Source organism: Balaenoptera physalus, assembly GCF_965194825.1.
Source record: "Balaenoptera physalus genome assembly, chromosome: 21".
Lineage (NCBI taxonomy): Eukaryota > Metazoa > Chordata > Mammalia > Artiodactyla > Balaenopteridae > Balaenoptera > Balaenoptera physalus.
Window position 1 is genome coordinate 13,729,471 of NC_138902.1, and position 18,819 is coordinate 13,748,289.

Below are 18,819 nucleotides of genomic sequence, written 5' to 3' on the forward strand. Positions count from 1 at the left end.
TTTTATTGAGGATTTTTGCATCTATGTTTGTCAGTGATATTTCCTTGTAATTTTCTTTTTCATGTGTGATATCTTGGTCTGGTTTTGGTATCAGGGTGACACTGGCCTCTTAGAATGATTTTGGATACATTTCTTTCTCTGCAATTTCTTAGAATAATTTGAGAAGAATAGCTGTTAACTCTCTTCCAAATGTTTGGTAGAATTTTACTGTGAATCCATCTAGTCCTGGACTTTTGTTTGTTAGGAGTGTTTTTAAATTACTGATTCTGTTTCATACTGGTAATTGGTCTGTTCAGATTTTGTTTTTACCCCTTACTCAGTCTTGGGAAATTGTACATTTCTAGGACTTTGTCCATTTCACTGTCATATAATTTTTGGAATATCTTTTATGATCCTTTGTATTTCTGTTGTATTAGTTGTAACTTTTTTTTTTCCATTTCAGGTATTATTGATTTGGGCCCTCTCTCTTCTTTTTCTTGATGGGTCTGGCTAAAGGTTTATTAATTTTGTTCCTTTTTCAAGGAACCAGCTCTTGTTTCATTGGTCTCTTCTATTGTGGTTTTTTTTTGTCCTTATTTTAGTTATTTCAGCTCTGATCTTTATGATTTCACTCCTTCTAATAACTTTGGATTTTGTTTGTTCTTCTTTTTCTAGTTCCTTTAAGTAACTAAAGGAGTTTAACTTGTTTAAGTTAAGTTGTTAAGTAAGTTTAAGTTGTTTGAGATTTTTCTTGTCTCCTGAGGTATGCTTGTATCATTATAATCTTCCTTCTTAGAACTACCTTTGCTGCATCCCATGGATTTTCAATTATAGTGTTTTAATTTTCATTGTCTCCAGGCATTTAAAATTTCTTCTTGGATTTCTTCAGTGATTCATTTTTGTTGTGTAGCATATTATTCAGGCTCCACTTTTTTTTTTTTTTCCTCATAGTTAATTTCTAGTCTCAATCACCTTGTGGTCAGAAAAGATGTTTTATATGATTTCAACTAAATTTACCAGGACTTGTTTTGTGGCCTAGCATGTGATCTTTCCTGGAGAATGTTCCCTGTGCCCTTGAAAAGAATGTGTATTCTACTGCTTTAGATGGAATGTTCTATATATATCTATGAAGTCTCTTTGGTTTAATGTGTTATTTAAGGCCAGTGTTTCCTTACTGATTTTCTGTCAGTATGATCTGTTCATTTTTGTAAGTGGGGAGTTAAAGTCCCCCACTATTATTGTGTTACTGTCAATTTCTCCCTTTATGTCTGTTAATATTTGCTTTATGTGTTTAATTGCTTCTATGTTGGGTGCATGCATATTTAAAGGTTTTCATATCTTCTTCTTGTGCTAATCCCTTTATCATTGTCATCATTTATATTATCATCTCTGTTTCTTGTAACAGTCTTTATTTTAAAGTCTATTTTGTCTGATATAATTATTGCTATCCTGGCTTTCTTTTTGTTTCCATTTGTATGGAATACCCTTTTTTATTCCCTCACAGTCAGTCCGTGTGTGTCTTTAGCTCTGAAGTGAGTCCCTTGTAGGCAGCACGTATATGATCTTGTTTCTGTATTCATTTAGCTACTCTATGTCTTTTGATTGGAACATTTAGTCCACTTTCCTTTAAAGTAATTATTGATAGTCATGTACTTATTGCTATTTTATTATTTGTTTTGGGGTTTTTGTACTTCTCTTTTTTGTTACTTTCTCTTTTTGCTCTCTTACCTTCTGATTTAATGACTATAGTTAATGTTATGTTTGCACACTCATTATCTTTTTTTGTGTGTGTGTATCTATTATAGACTTTTGGTTTGTGGTTAACATGAAGTTTATATAAAACTATATATATATATAATTTTAAATTGCTGATTTCTGAAGTTCAACCACATTTTAACAACCCTGCATTTTACTCCCCTTCCCCCACATTTTGACATCATATTTCACATATTTTTGTTTGCATATCCCTTTACTATTCATTGTGGATATAAGTGACTTTACTATTTTTGTCTTTTAACCTTCCATGTAGATAAATATGTGGTTGATTTACTACCATTACTATATATTTTCATTAACCAGTGAGATTTTTTGTTTTGTAATTTTCACGTTTCTAGTTGTGGCCTTTTCTTTTTCACTTAGAGAAGTCCCTTTAACATTTTTTGTAAAGGTGGTTTGCTGGTGTTGAACTCTTTTAGCTTTTACTTGCCTGTAAAACTGTTGATCTTGCCATCAAATCTGAATGAAATCCTTGCCAGCTAGAGTATTGTTGGTTGTCGTTTTTTTTCCTTTCATCACTTTAAAAATATTGTGCCACCCACTTCTGACCTGCAAAGTTTCTGCTGAAAAGTCAGCTAATAGCCTTATGGGAGTTCTCATGTATGTAATTTGTTGCTTTCCCCTTTTTGCTTTTAATATTCTCTCTTTGTCTTTAATTTTTGCCATTTTCACTACAGTGTGTCTTGGTGTAGTCCTCTTTGGGTTGATCCTATTTGGAACTTTCTCTGCTTCCTGTGCTTGGATGTCTGCTTCCTTTTATGGGTTAGGGATTTTTTTCAACTATTACGTTTTAAAATATGTTTTCAGTCCCTTTCCCCCTCTCTTCTCCTTCCGAGATCTCTATAAAATGAATATTAGTGCACAGAATATTGTACCCGAGGTCTCTTAAACTCTCCTCATTTCCTCTTATTCTTTTTTCTTTTTTCTGTTCAGCATCAGTGATTTCCACTACTCTGTCTTCCAGCTCACTGATCCATTCCTCTGTATCAATTAGTCTATAATTGATTTCTTCTAGTGTGTTTTCTATTTCAGTTATTGTATTCTTCATCTCTGTTTGGTTGTTCCTTATATTTTCTAACTCTTTTTTAGAAACTTCTAACTTTTCACTTTTTTCTTCCAATCTTCTCCTGAGTTCTTTGATCATTACCTTCAATTCTTTACTGGGTAGAACTTGCAGATCATTTTAAACCTTTCAATACTTGTTAAGTTCTTTGAAGGCATAGAGTAAATTTTTTAGGGTCTAAATTTTACTTAAGGCTAAATTTGCCCCAGTTCTGAGTTGTGACCCTTCTATGGTCTCTATTGAATATTCTGTGCATTCAACATGGCCTGTACATTCAGGCTGATAGGACCTTGTATGATTTCCAGGTTGTGTGATTTCAGGAACTATTCATCTTATAGTTCCTTGCTAATTTTTTTTCTCTGGAAGTAGTTCTTGTTCAATCTTACGGATGTTAGCCCTGTGCAGGTGCAGATTGTATTCAGCCAAAGACAGAAGGCAGTTCCTATGTAGGTTTATAGAACTCTTTCATTTGTAGTTCCCTCCTCTAGAATAGTCTTCCCAGCAAATTCTAGGTTCCACAGCCTCCTAACCTTCACATACTTGAATCTCCATCTCCTTTACTCAACAAGATTTCCCGATTGTGTTTGGGTTCCTCCTCACTACACCTTAGTCAGGAAATTGCCTCCAAGCAAAGAGCCTGGAAAATAGGAGGGCTCACCTCATTTGTTTTTTATTTTTTTCTCAGAGATCATAGTCTTGTTCTGCCTGTAGTCCAATGTGTAAAAATAGTTGTTTTCTATAGTTTGTCTAGTTTTCTAGTTATTTATGGTAGGAGGGTAATAGTGGACCATTATTGAGCCTATAAATAATTGCATTGCCATAAAAAGTGAAGGAACAGTAAATGTATTGTTTCTGAATTTGAGGGCACTAGTGAGAACCAGTTCCTAGTTTTAAAATGTTTCATTTCAGTTTATAAAAGCATAGCTAATAAACTGAGGATTAGAAATGCATCAAGAAGAAAGAAAAAGGGCTTTCTGTTATATCATCAGAAATGTATAACCACAGTTAATTTTTCTCATTATTTAATTTAACCCTGTATAATTGATTCTTATTCCCCTGGATCTTGAGTTAGCAGTTTGCTTTCATATGGCATTATGTTCCTGGATATAAAGGATTCCAATAAAGCCTGATTCAGCTATATGGTGTGTTCTGAAATTGTCTACTCAGTATCAGCTTAAGCACTATATCCTGTACCTGTGAGTCTAATTCTTGAATTCAAATAGTTTAGAATACCTGATATGATCCTTTCTACATGTCAGTGAAGACCTAGTTTCTATCCTGTACCTGAAAGCAGAAACTTTAGGTAAACATTAGAGAAAAGCACAAACTACCAGTTGATCAAAAGTCTGAAAAGCTTGAATGATTCATTTATTAGAGTCATCAATAGTATGAGAATGGAGAAAAGCAAAATCTCTTATTTTGCAGACAGGGTTGTGATAATAACTATTTATTAAGAGTTTGATCAAAGTTTCTCTTGAGGATAAGAAAATATTATGAAGAGAAGTGGACTTGATTTTCTATAAGCATTCAATCTATTTTTGTAACATGTACAATATATGAAACATTTATGCTGAGAATGTTAGTTATGCTTATATTAATAACATTTAAAATTAACCTAGGGAAGGCTGGCTGAATTTCTTTGACAGTTCTTCCTATGCAACTCTTGCATTGCTATCTATTAGGAAATAATGGAGAATATCATAAATTAGGAGTTTGGGATTACAGTATACACTACTATGTATAAACTAGGTACACAACAAGGACCTACTGTATAGCACAGGGAACTATATTCAAGGTCTTGTAACAACCTATAATGGAAAAGAACGTGAAAAAGAAAACATATATATATATCTGAATCACTTTGCTGTACACCTGAAACTAACACAACATTGTAAATTAACTACTTAAATTTAAAAATGGATTAAAAAAAGAAAGATATTGTAAAATTCTTCCCAACTGCAATTAGGAACAATAGTTTCTCTTATTTTGTAAAAAGCCATTACAATATGATGAGTTTTCATAAAAAATTAATATCTTACAAAAATAAATAAATAATGGAGAATACCAAACAAATTGTAATTATTTCTAGCATTCTTATATTTATGAGATAAGAGAACAAATCTGTTATTTTCTGATGGCAATCTCAGAAATCTCAAAGATAGTTTTAGGTATTAATAAAATCATGAAGAAAAAACATATTTTTGACTTTAGACTCTGACCTTGGTAAGGTAAAATCACCAGACTTGTCCAAGGTGGTATGGTTACTTAATTAAAAAGGATTATTGGTATCTAGTAAAAATTGCTTAACTCCCTGTTAATCAAAGTGACAGTGCAAGAGCTTACATAAAATAGGAAAAAGTAGTAAAATTATAGGAAACTTTAGCTCTTTCAAAAAATGGGGAGGTTTTTAAAAATAACCATTTACATAATACAAAGCACAGAAAATTATTCTGGTGAAATATTGAATCTCTGCCATCCAGGTAAATTTATAGAAAGTAAACAAAAACCTTGTACTACCACTGTTAAGAGCAAATTAAATACTTCACAAGCAATTTCCATGTATACAATTTTTAAAAACCCAAATTCTAATTTTGCATCAATATAGTATGAGGCTCTACGGTATTCACAAGCATATTTTTAAAATTATCTTATGAATGACCCCACCAAAATTGAACAATTGTTGCTAAATTTTTTTCAGACTCATTATTTTCTTGTGCATAGGTATTATCAACAAAACCAAGGTTACTTTGCACAAAATGTCTATAATTTTCCATATTCATTCAAGCCTTGACTTTCACTGTCCTCTTTCATGCCCTGAAACTACCAGATATATAGCATTAGGATAAAACAATTTTGTCTTTTGAGAAGCATTACACATCCTATTATCCTGAGACATAATTGTCTTCTGCCATTATTGCTACTAGTATGTCCTAATTGTAGTAATGAAAATTTTTAACCCAATTAAGTTATATTTCAGAAATATGTGAGAGGTAGATAATTTATTTCTGCCTCTCATACAGAAGCTAGTTAGCAGCCTAAAACCTCATACACACCTAATACAGTCCCTTGCAGTCACACTCATTTTCTTTTTAAAGTGACAAAAACAAAGAAGTTAATTAATACAACCCAAAGGTATAACCATTCTGTAATATATAAGCTAAGCAAAATTGTATGTGTATACACATGTGTATATGCATATATACAAGCACTCACAAATATATACACATCATGGGCAGACTTACTGACTTGGTCAAGAATCAGAAACAAAAACAAAGCAACAAAAAACCAAAATGAGAAGAAAAAAACTCAGAGAAATGGAGAATCAGCCAAGTTAAATTTTTGATGCCACTCGGCAATCACCCTACTTTATAGGCATTAGGTAAAAGAACGTTGAAATACAATTGTTAGGTTTGAAGTAAAATCTGCTAATGTCCTATAGAGCAATAAAACCATAATTTTGGGTTATCGTTTCAATCAGACAAAACTCATTTACATATTGGCCAGACAAAAACTATGTTAACATATAAGTTCACAAAATCTAGGCTCTTATCAGTACTGACTAGCAAGTTATACAAAGTACATTCCCTTAAATAATTAAATAATCTTTAGGTTTGCCTTAGATGGGTCCTTTAATGAATGTTCAAAAATGATGTTGAAAAGAAATGTGGTTTTCCAATTTTCTCTATTTAGAAGTGTGGACAATTTTTAACAGGTATATTAGCAATATTCCAGCAATATTTGTTTTTAATGATCTCCACGCCTCTTTTGAACAGCAACATTACTTTTAAGTAATTTTTATACAGATCATTTTTTATGTCCTGCAATATGTAATCAAGTGCTTTTGCATGCACTATAGGGAGTAATTTTTTAGCTAACATTTGAAGATCTCATGTGAATACTAGTCTGGGATGAGTAAGTTATAATAGGATCAAGCATTTTTCCTCCTTTGGAATGTTTTTGCAACAACTTTCTTGAATTGTATTCATTGTTTCAATAGAACCTCCAAATTTACACTGATTTTAACTTTTTATAATCAACTCTGATTTTTTTCTGATTGGTAGATGAATGTTTTAATTAAATTGAATACTATTATTACAATATTATATTCTGCTATAATATAACACATTATAGTTATCATTTATGTTATACATAAGAACAAGAAAACAGTATTAACAATTAATAATATAGCATACTATAATTTTAGAATGTTTTTAGAATGTTCTAATATCCTATAAGCAAACAATATATCTAACAACCATTTAATGTTCTAATTAATCCTGGAAATTATTAATTCCAAGAGCTACTGTGGAAAATTAAATAAATGTACATTTCTTTTGAGAGAAAGTCTCAAGGTTTGCTTGCTAAATTCAAATTTATTTTTATATAATGCTCTTTGATAATAGCACAAGAAAATAATCCAAGTATCTGTCACATCTTGCTCATTTGGAAACATATAGATAAAAATAAGACCTGAGATCTCTCTCCCCTTGAAATGTAAATGATATTGGCTCAAATCTCTATTTCAGAATTCTGGTCCTCTTCTTTCTGCATACCCTGTTATTATGATCCAAAGACACAACTCACCAAAGAACAAAACTCTTTCGTAAAGTATTGACTTTACTGAAAAATTTTGCATAATTGAGAAAGGTCACACAATTTAATGCCATAAATTAGGGCAATGTAATTCACACATTAAACATTCCTTTTCTTAGAAGGCCTTTTAGCCATCTCACCCATGGGAGTCTCATTGTCCTATTACCTCATATAATTACCTGTTATCCTTGCTTTCTCCTCATTTTTTTCCCCATATGGAATAGTAACTTACCTTCCTTTGCTCCTCATACCAATGATTTTAATACCTCAGCCTCCCACTCGATGCTTCTTAACCCTGACTGCACATGATAATCACCTGGACCCTGGCCCCAGAGATTTTAATATAATGGTCTCAGGAGGAGCCCAGGCCTGGGTATTTTTTAAATGCTTCTCAGATAATTATTGAACTGAAGGGACTAATCAAATTATTTTTCCAGATATTTCTCTTTCTAAGAGGACTTCGGGTGCTAGATGGTAAGAAAATAAAAGTTTCAACTTTTTATATAAGACTATATCTTTACAATCTGAAAGCATATAGCTTATTTCACATTTATTTCAATGCAGTCACAATTATTACTTTATGTTTTGGATTTTTATGCCAATTCTTGGTAATACGAATTCTTGAATTTTCTTGAATTTTTTCTTATGTATTATGTGTGCACACAATCTGATGGTTTGACTGAATTTGTTTTTTTACTTCTTTTGCTTTGTTTCAGTATTGTCTGAGATTTAACTGTGTAGAGCTTAAATACCATGTCAATTTTCAGAGCTGCAATCCTACCAGAGATTGTAATTCAAGTGGAGTAAGTAATTTCAGTTTTCATTTTAAGCAACATGCTTTGAACAATTCAATAAACAGTTTGGAGATTTAAAGAAATCATTTGAATAATTTTTTTGATCACTTTCATGCTGCTTGGTGTCATTTAACAGTTTGTAACTTATAACTTCAATCTTATCTTCTTGAGAAATCTTGCCAAACTGTTTATTAGAGAAGATAAAGTAGAAACATTTAAGATGATTCTGGATGTATAAGATGTTTGGTAAATATGTGGGCTGGATGTGCTATAAGCACTATGTGTTACCGTCTAACCAAAATGATCTTATTTTTACAGAGAGAAGGCAGGAAATGGTAAATAAAGGTCATTAGGATTTTCTTGCTGGTCTTGCTCATTAATTTAGTGTCTGGGCTGTTCTGTGAAGCTAGGAAGTAAATGATAATTAGAGGCATGTTACTGGTGATTGACAATATTTTGGTCTGGCTGTGGGGAGAGTTGAAAGAATTTATTTGGCAAAAATTGATTTGGCAACAGAAGCCAGATATACTTTCTACATTGTGGGAAATGTCAAGAGAAATTTTGTTGAATTAGTCTATTTAAAATAAATTCTCTGGAATGGATAAATTCTCTGGAATAAATTATCTGTTGAATACGTGTAGAATATTAATTGGTCTCTATTGAAAACCATCTTTGTACATAAAAATTGTTCTATTTTCTGATTATTCTAGGTCTGCAACAATTTTAACAATTGCCATTGTAAAATGGGGTTTGCTCCTCCTCATTGCAAGCCGATGGCAGGAGATTTTGGAAGTATTGATGATGGACACAGGGGCAAAGTTGGTTAGTGTCTTTAAAATTTTATTAATCAAAGACAATATGTAAGAAAATAAATTACGGTTGTAGGTTCCAAGTCACATTGCAAAGCAACTAATGTCAACAAATACGGTTTGACTTTACTTGTAAGATTTTAAAAGACTCTAAGACAGTTAAGTTTGAACTCCTCTTTCTATATCAACATTGACATTGTCTAACAAAAAGTGTACCTAGTGGTAGGAAATTTTAAAAGTAGAAATTCCAGTGCATATAATTTGATTAATTAATTTAGATTATTCACTTTGTATTGTCTCATATATTCCTAGTTTTAAATGGTGTTAGTAGTCATTGTAATATTAATGCCACCAGAATCTTTCAAGGCTACTCCTTTCTCCTACATTTTAGGGGCTACAACCTAAGCTTTAGAAGTTTCTCTTTAGGATATCCCCCCTAGGGTTCCTGAGTAGTATTTGGAGATCAAGCAGGCCTGGATGAGACTGGGAACAGTTGGATAGTCCCTGGTTCCAGAAGGTTATTGGAGCCCACCTAAACTAACCTGGGAGAAGAGGAGGTCTGTCTACCTTTACAAACACTTTTTCTTTTGGGGCAATTAAATGAGGAACTCCTGGGCAGACTTATGTGTAGCTTGACTACTAGGGGGAGGCATACCTAGGGTGAGTAACTTTTTAGACAGCTAAAACACAGCTGTATCAGACCGTGTATCAGACCAAAAAATAAACATAATCATTTAACATATAATATGCAACTACACGTATATTATTATTTTCACATAAATATGTTGAAAGAATAGGTATTTATTTGAAATTGTATATTATTCTGTACTGTGTACTTTTGTTACATAAATTGCCTTTATTTAAGTGAAACAGCAATAGAACTAGTAAACAGTGCTGATCAATAGTAGTTTATAGAACAACCAATTAAAAAATAAAATATGTGAGCAAAAACAGCAATACTTTATAATGAGAAAATTTTATAATGTAATCTCTGATACAGCAGTTTATTTTACCTCTTTTTAAAAATTCTTTACTAGATATTTAAATTTTGCATGGCTATCTTATTGTTTATTCTTAAGATACATAAACATAGGACTTTTAGAAAGGAGAAAGAATATAAATATAATAGGAATGATTAAAGATATGCTCATATTTAATGAAAATAACATTGACATGCTTCTTTCTCTGCCATAATACAGTCAGACATATTTTTTATTATTGGTTTCATTTTCCAGTTATACTTTTCTGAACTGCTTACAGCCTGTAAGACATTCTTCTTTTAAGTAGTAGCAAAATGGAATAGAATCAAATGTAAAATTCATTTTGACTTGAAGCTCTGTTTTAACAAACCACATTTACTGAATTCTGGTGTCAGTCCATCATGATGGCATTAAGCTAAGTATCTTGACAAAAGCATTTTGAGCATGGGATACTTGGGTCTTATTTACTAGATACAGCAGGTTTTCAGGCTTGGAAAAATTATTTTGCAGCTCTTCAAAAATGTTCATTCTCTTTGTTTCTACAGGCTTATTCTAGTAGGCCACCTCTCTGTCAATCAGCTCCTTTGCATATTTAAATTCATCTTATAGGCTGTCCATGTCTATAAGGCCCATCATTTTTATACACTCGAAAGCACATTGGATGTCATGCGTTAAATCTGTCTTTCTCAGGGAGCATGCTTTAAAGCATAGAAGTAATCTTAATTAGTGAAATCTAAGTTGAATTCCACATAAATTACAGTTTTAATAAAGGAACTGAGAAAGTCCTTCTTAACTTGCTTACCCATTTCTGGTTACATTTTTTTGAGTTCTGAAGCAGTCTTATTTCCAAAAATATGAGTCATTTTCTCATTGTATGAGTTGTTGTCACAACCTGTGCAAATCATAGAACTACCCAGGTGCAGTCAGTGCATCCTTTTCTAGAATCCTGATGGCCCCTTCACAGATCATCAGATTGTTTTGGAGAAATAGCACATAAATTTCTGCTTCACTACACACTTTTTTTTCCTATTCTCATCCTCCATGAATTTCAAAATTAGAGAAGTACATTCTTCTTGTCCAAACTTCTAAAAATAAGATTTTACATCTTAAATATTTTAACATATCTTTTATGGCAAGTAAGGAGTACAGTCATCTTGTACACTTGTTTAAGGAAGCAATTTCTTTCCATTTTGTGAAGTTAAAAAAAAAATTCTTGGTAAGTGCTTATGAGTTTTGAGGAAACTGAAACTGACTGAAACTTTCATTATGAAAGCCTTTATATCACAGGAAAACAAATCACACCCCTTTTGGTGTTGTGTACCAGGTGTACAGGACATTTGGCAAGTGAGATCTTTTTCTTTTCTTCATTAAGAAATTTATAGACTGAATGGAACTTGCAAAAATTTACATTTGCCCTGTCTTCTAACTACACATATAGATGAGCAAAGTCTAGTTTGTATTTGAGCAAGATAGCAAAAATCTTTTTGTTTTATATGGTTTTATTAAAATTTTCATAGAAATTCAGAAGCCTATTTGAAACTCTGTTCTGGAAACCAAATTACCTAAGACCTGGGGGCAATATTTTGCTGCCACATTCACTTGGTAAAATGTGACAGAATCATTACTTCACTGTGAGGAGTCAACAGATGTTATCAAAATAACACTTTTTTCTCCCGCTGGGCATTTTAGTTGCAATCTATGAATCTGGAAATGTAACTTCACTCAGTTTTGTAGAGCAATCAAGAAACTGAATGAATAGATAAAACATTTTTTGTTCTTGTGGTGTACCCAAACTAATTCAGTGGTAGCTATTTTTATTTGAACATTGCTGTCTTTTGGGAAGACAATTTGTTTTTCTCATTTAGGAAACAGAAAAATATGATTGACTTAGAAATGCTTGCTTGTCTCACTGCAGACATTTGAGATTCCATCTCCATATGTTGCTTTCACAGCTCCTTCTCCACCATACCCAAATCCAAATTTTTTTATTGAGATGTAACTGATGTATGACATTACATTAGTTTCAGGTGTATAACATAATGATTTGATATTGTATACCTTGGAAAATAATCACTATAATAAGTCTAGGTAACAGCTGTCACCATGCGTAGTTACAAAATTTTTTTTCTTGTGTTGAGAACTTTTAAGGTCTAATCTCTTAGCAACTTTTAAATAAGCAACACTGTATTATTGAATGCTTCTGCACACTGAGCGGAGATGTTGGCACAGCCGTTTCACACTGGGCACTCTGGTTTGAAGTGTTGGGTGCAAAGCCTCTGCACTTGGCACCTTATGAGGGAGTGTAACTAGACTAAGCACAAAGGGAAAAAAAAGGAGGCAGAGACAAGATGGCTGGGTAGAAAGACGTTAGTTAGCTCACCCTCTCTCACAAAAACACCAAAATCACAACTAACTGCTGAACAACCATCAACAGAAAAATACTGGAACCTACAAAAAAGGATACCCTACATCCAAATATAAAGAAAAAGCCACAACAAGATGGTAGGAGGGGCACAATAGTGATAAAATCAAATCCCATACCCATCGGGTAGGCAACCCACAAACTGGAAAATAATTATATCGCAGAGGTTCTCCCAAAGGAATGAAAGTTATGAGCCCCATGTCAGGCTCCCCAGCCTAGGGGTCTGTCATTGGTAGGAGGAGCCCCCTGAGCATCTGGCTTTGAAGGTCAGCGGGGTTTGATCACAGTAATTCCACAGGACTTGGGGAAACAGAACCTCCACTCGTGGAGGGCATACACAAGGTCTTGTGTGCGCCAGGTCCCAGGGAAAAAGCAGTGACCTCATAAGAGCCTGGACCAGACCTACCTGCTGGTATCGGAGGGTCTCCTGTGCAGGCTGGGGGTGGCTGTGGCCCACTGCAGGGACAAAGGCACTGGTGGCAGTAGTTCTGGGGCATACTCATTGGCATGAGCCCTGCTGGAGGCTGCCATTTTCTCACCAACACCTGGCCCCACCTAACTGCCTATAGGCTCCAGTGCTGGGAGGCCTCATGCCAAACAACAAACAGGATGGGAACATAACCCCGCCTATCAGTGAACAGGTTGCCTAAAGTCTTCCTGAGCCCACAGCTTCCCACTAAACACACCCCTTGACATGGCCCTGCCCACCATAGGGACAAGACCCAGTTCCACCCACCAGTGGGCAGGAACCAGGCCCTCCCATCAGGAAGCTGGCACAAATCCCTTAGACCAGCCTCTTCCACCAGGGGGCAGACAGCAGAAGCAAGAAGAATGACAACCCTGCAGCCTGTGGAACGGAAACCACAATCACAGAAAGTTAGACAAAATGAGATGGCAGAGGAATATGTCCCAGAGCAAGGAACAAGATAAAACCCCAGAAGAACAACTAAGTGAAGTGGAGATAGGCAATCTACCCAAAAAAGAATTCAGAGTAATGATAGTAAATATGATCTAAAATCTTGGAAAAAGAATGGAGGCACAGACTGGGAAGATACAAGAAATGGTTAACAATGAGCTAGAAAATCTAAAGAACAAACAAACAGAGATGAACAGTAAAATAATTGGAATGAAAAATACACTAGAAGGAATCAATAGCAGAATAAATGGGGCAGAAGAATGGATAAGTTATCTGGAAGACAGAATGGTGGAAATCACTGCCAGGGAACAGAATAAAGAAAAAAGAATGAAAAGAAATGAGAGTCTAAGAGACCTCTGAGACAACATTAAATGCATCTCATTATAGCAGTCCCAGAGGAGAAGAGAGAGAGAAAGGACCTGAGAATATATTTGAAGATATAATAGCTGAAAAATTCCCTAACGTGGGAAAGGAGACAGTCACCCAAGTCAGGAAGCACAGACTCTCAGGCAGGATGAACCCAAGGAGGAACATACTGAGACACATAGTAGTCAAACTGACAAAAATAAAAGACAGAGGAAATATAAAAAGCAACAAGGGAAAAGCAACAAATAAAATGCAAGGGAATTCGCATAAGGTTATCAGCTGATATTTCAACGGAAACTCTACAGGCCAGAAAGGAGTGGCACGATATATTTAAAGTGGTGAAAGGGAAGAACCTGCAACCAAGAATACTCTACCCAGCAAGGCTCTCATTCAGATTTGACAGAGAAATCAAAAGCTTTACAGACAAGCAAAAGCTAAGAGAATTCAGCACTACCAGACCAGCTTTGCCATAAATGCTAAAGGAACTTTTCTAGGCGGAAAAGAAAAGGCCACAACAAGAAACAAGAAATATATGAATGGAAAAGCTCACCAGTAAAGGCAAATATATAGTAAAGGTAGGAAAAAATCTGCACACAAATATATCAAAACCAGCGATTGTGAGAAGATAGTACAAATGCAGGATATTGGGAATGAATTTGAAATTAAAAGACTGGCAACTTAAAACAATCTTGTTTATATATAGACTGCTATATCAAAACCTCATGATAACCCTAAACTGAAACTGAAGATCTACAGTAGATACACACACAAAAAGAATAAGGAATCCAAACACAACAGTAAAGTTAGTCATCAAATCACAAGAGAAGAGAACAAAAGAGGAAGGGAAGAAAAAGACCAAAAAACAAAAAAACAAAAAAAAAACAATTAAGAAAACGACAATAAAAACATATATATTGATAATTACCTTAAATGTAAATGGATTAAATCCTCCAACCAAAAGACATAGACTGGCTGAACGGATAGAAAAACAAGACCCATATATATGCTGTCTACAAGAGACCCACTTCAGATCTAAAGACACATACAGATGAAAGTGAGGAGATGGAAAAAGTTATTCCATGAAAATAGAAATCAAAAGAAAGCTGGAGTAGCAATACTCATATCAGACAAAGTAGACTTTATAATAAAGACTGTTATAAGAGACAAGGACAGTACCTAATGATCAAGGGATAAATCTAAGAAGAAGATATAACAATTGTAAATATATATGCACCCAACACAGGAACATCTCAATATATAAGACAAATGTTAACAGATATAAGAGGAGAAATTGATAATAACACAATAATAGTGGGGGACATTAACACACCACTTACACCAATGGACAGATCATCCAGACAGAAAATCAATAAGGAAATACAGGCCTTAAATGACACATTAGATCCTATGGACTTAATTGATATCTATATATTGTTCTATCTGAAAACAGCAGAATACACATTGTTTTCATGTGCACATGGAGCATTCCCAGGATAGATCACATCTTGGGCCACAGAGCAAGCCTCAGTAAATTTAAGAAAATTTAAATCATATCAAGCATCTTTTTTGACCACAGTGCTATGAGATTAGAAATCAACTACAAGAAAAAAACTGTAAAATACTGTATTATTTACTACAGTCACCATGATGTACATTAAATCCTCATGATGTATTTATTTTGTAAGTGGAAGTTTGTACCTTTTGACCCCCTTCACCCAATTCACTCATCCCCCACCCCTAACGTGTGGCAACCACCTATCTGTTCTCTGTATCTATGAGCTTGTTTTTTGTTTTGTTTTGTTTTTTAGATTCTAAGTGTAAGTAAGATCATATGGTATTTGTCTTACTCTGTCTGACTTATTTCATTTAGCATAATGCCCTTGAGGCTCATCCATGTTCTTGCAAATGGCAAGATTTTATTCTTTTTATGACTGAATAATATTTCATTTTATATATATATACATATATCACATTTTTTGGTCAAGATGATGGATGATTGTTTCCATATCTTGGCTGCTGTAAATACTGCTGCAATGACCATGGAGGTATATATATCTTTTTAAGTTAGTGTTTTCATTTCCGTTGGGTATATACCCAGAAGTCGAATTGCTGGATCATATGGTAGTTATATTCTTAAATTTTTTGAGGAAGATGCATGCTGTATTCCATAGTGGCTAACCCAATTTACATTCCAACCAACACTGCATGAGGGTTCCCTTTTCTCTACATCCTCACCAACACTTGTTATTTCTTATCTTTTTGAGAATAGCCATTCTGACAGGTGTGAGGTAATATCTCATTGTGGTTTTGATTTGAATTTTCCCAATGATTTGTGATGTTGAGCATCTTATCATATACCTGTTGGCTATTTGGATGTCTTCTTTGGAAAAATGTCTATTCAAATCTTCTGCCCATTATTTAATTGGATTTTTTTTTTTGTTTTGCTCTTAAGTTGTATGAGGTCTTTGTACATTTTGGATATTAACCCCTTATCAGTTGCATGATTTGCAAATATATTCTCCCATTCACTAGGTTGTCTTTTCATTTTCTTGATAGTTTCCTTTGCTGTGAAATAGCTTTTACATTTGATGTTTTGCTACTTGTTGATTTTTGCTTTAGTTGCCTTTGCTTTTGGTGTCAGATTAAAAAAATCATCACCAAGATTAAAGTCAAGGAGTTTACTGCCTTTATTTTCTTCTAGGAGTTTTATGGTTTCAGGTCTTATACTCAACTCTTTAATCCATTTTGAGTTAATTTTTATATATGGTGTAAGATAGTGGTCCAGTTTCACTCTTTTACATGTAGCTGTTCAGTTTTCCCAACACAATTTATTGAAGAGACTATCCTTTCCAGATTGTATATTTTTGGCTCCTTTGTTATATGTTAATTGACCATATACGCATGGTTTATTTCTAGGTCCAAACTATTTTTGGCATGTTGTACAATATTGCTATGTTTTGGTTACTTACATATCTAATCTAGTTGTATATGTTCTTCCATCTGTCACTAGGAACAGTCATTTAGCCTTCTTGTCCAGTGATGTCTGGGTCGTGCTGGTGTTAGTATTGCCATCATTCTGATTTTCATTATCTGAGCTCTTAGAAAACAAGATCACAATATTGACAATATGAAAAATTAGTGCTATCTTGACACAAAGCACAACAGTTAATCCACAGACTAAGTCAAAGATGTACTGTTCACATTAATGATTTCATTACCCTTAGGTTGCACACTTAAGTCACATCACTCAGAGTGAACCACAGATCACAATTGGCAACATCAGTAGTCAGAGTTAAAAACAGCAACAGCAACTGCAGATAATCTATGCTATATTCACTTGACACCAAAACAATGTTGCTTTTAGTTCCTGGGTATTTTTTTAAGCTTCTGTAGGAATTTTTTTTTTTCCTTCCAAACTTCCAAGCCAGTTTCTAAAAATCAGAAAATTTCCCATCCTGTTAATGGATGCCCCAGTACATAAGGCTTTCCTTACAACACTTGGAACAGTGCCAGGCCAACAATCATGGTTAGTTACCCTAGGCCACTTTAGGTCCAAATGGCAGTACTGTGGTTGCACCTGAGCCTGGGCTCAGAGGAAACCTTCCAATACAACTAGTTTCTTTTAGTCAGCTGCCATAGGCTGTATTCATCCCCTCTATTCTGGGGCCTGTAGGTCTACCCCGAAAGCCCTGGGCTGGTATGCCAGCTGACTGCCTGTTCTGTGCCCAAATTATCTCCTTGGGGCCCTGTACCCGGTCAAGGAAGCCCTGGGCTGCTGATGGGCCTGGACTCAATGTGGGAGAAGCCCTTGTGATGCTGAATGCATTTGGGGGCATAAAGAGTTTGAGAGGCAAGGTGATCCCAAAGAATCCAAGTTTGCTTTATATCCTCATTTTATTTATTTTGAATATCACTGACTTATGTTAACAGAATATGGCCTGGAAAAACCTCAAATTATGGAATTTATCCTGGCCTTATTTGTAACCAGTACATTATTGACTTTTGTTAATATTTCATGGATATTTTCAAAGAATGTATAATCTGTTTTTACAGCATTACATACATAGGTATAACATATGTACATAATTAAATATAATTAAATATATATGTGATTGTGTGTATGAGTTACTTGTTCGCATATTCTAGAATCTAAATCCTCATATACTTTTGTTAACTTGTCTACTTGATATATAAAATTTATACATCAAGTTTATTTAATCTTATATTATAATTTTTCTTTTAATAATTTTTATATAATCTTAACCCCAGAAGTTAACCACTACTAATATTATATATTATTATTGATTTTTAGGTGTTATTATCAACCTTTTAAATCTATGACAAGCCAATAGTAAAAAAAATTCCACTCGCATTTCTTTAATTTCATGAGGCTTCCCATTTATTTTATGGTTGTAGGAAATTTATAATTATTCTGCATATTTTTCTTTCATTACCCTTGACAATCACTTCTAGTGATATTTTTGACCTTTTCTAACACACATACATTTTTATGTGTATATGTTTAATTGTTAAATATGCATAGCATAAAATTTACCATTTTAACCATTATTAAATGTACGAATCAGTGGCATTAAATATATTGGTGTACATTGTTGTAAACCCACCATCCATCTCCAGAACTCTTTCATTTTGCAAAACTGGAACTCTATATTCGTTAAACGATAACTCCCCATTCCTCTCTTCCTCAACCCCTGGAGGCCACCATTCTATTTTCTGTTTCTATGAATTTGACCACTTTCACATACCTTATAGAAGTGGAATTATACATTATTTGTCCTTTTATTTATGGTTTATTTCACTTAACATAATATCTTCAAAGTTCACCCATGTTGTAGCATGTCAAAATTTCGTTCCATTTTAAGGCCATGTAATATTCAGTTGCATGTATACATCACATTTGGTTTATCCATTGATCTGTTGATGGATACTTGGCTTACTTCCACATTTTGACTATTGTGGATAATGATGCTGTGAACGTGGGTGTACAAATATCTGTTTGAGTCCATGCTTTCAATACTTTGAGTATACACCTAAATGTGGAATTGCTGGATAATATAGTAATTCTATATTTAACTTTCTGAGGAACCACCAAACTCTTTT

At 33.9% G+C, this 18,819-nt stretch overlaps 1 protein-coding gene across 3 annotated transcripts in view; it reads left to right on the forward strand.

Annotated features, from left to right (window-relative positions):
• Positions 1-18,819, forward strand: part of LOC309651427 (disintegrin and metalloproteinase domain-containing protein 5-like) — a 157,593-nt gene that overhangs the window by 123,691 nt on the left and 15,083 nt on the right. For all 3 annotated transcript variants that reach the window (XM_082444165.1, XM_082444166.1, XM_082444167.1), the window contains 2 exons: positions 8,128-8,214; positions 8,916-9,027. In XM_082444165.1, the coding sequence (XP_082300291.1) occupies positions 8,128-8,214; positions 8,916-9,027 (199 nt within the window). The remainder of the gene's footprint in view (positions 1-8,127; positions 8,215-8,915; positions 9,028-18,819) is intronic.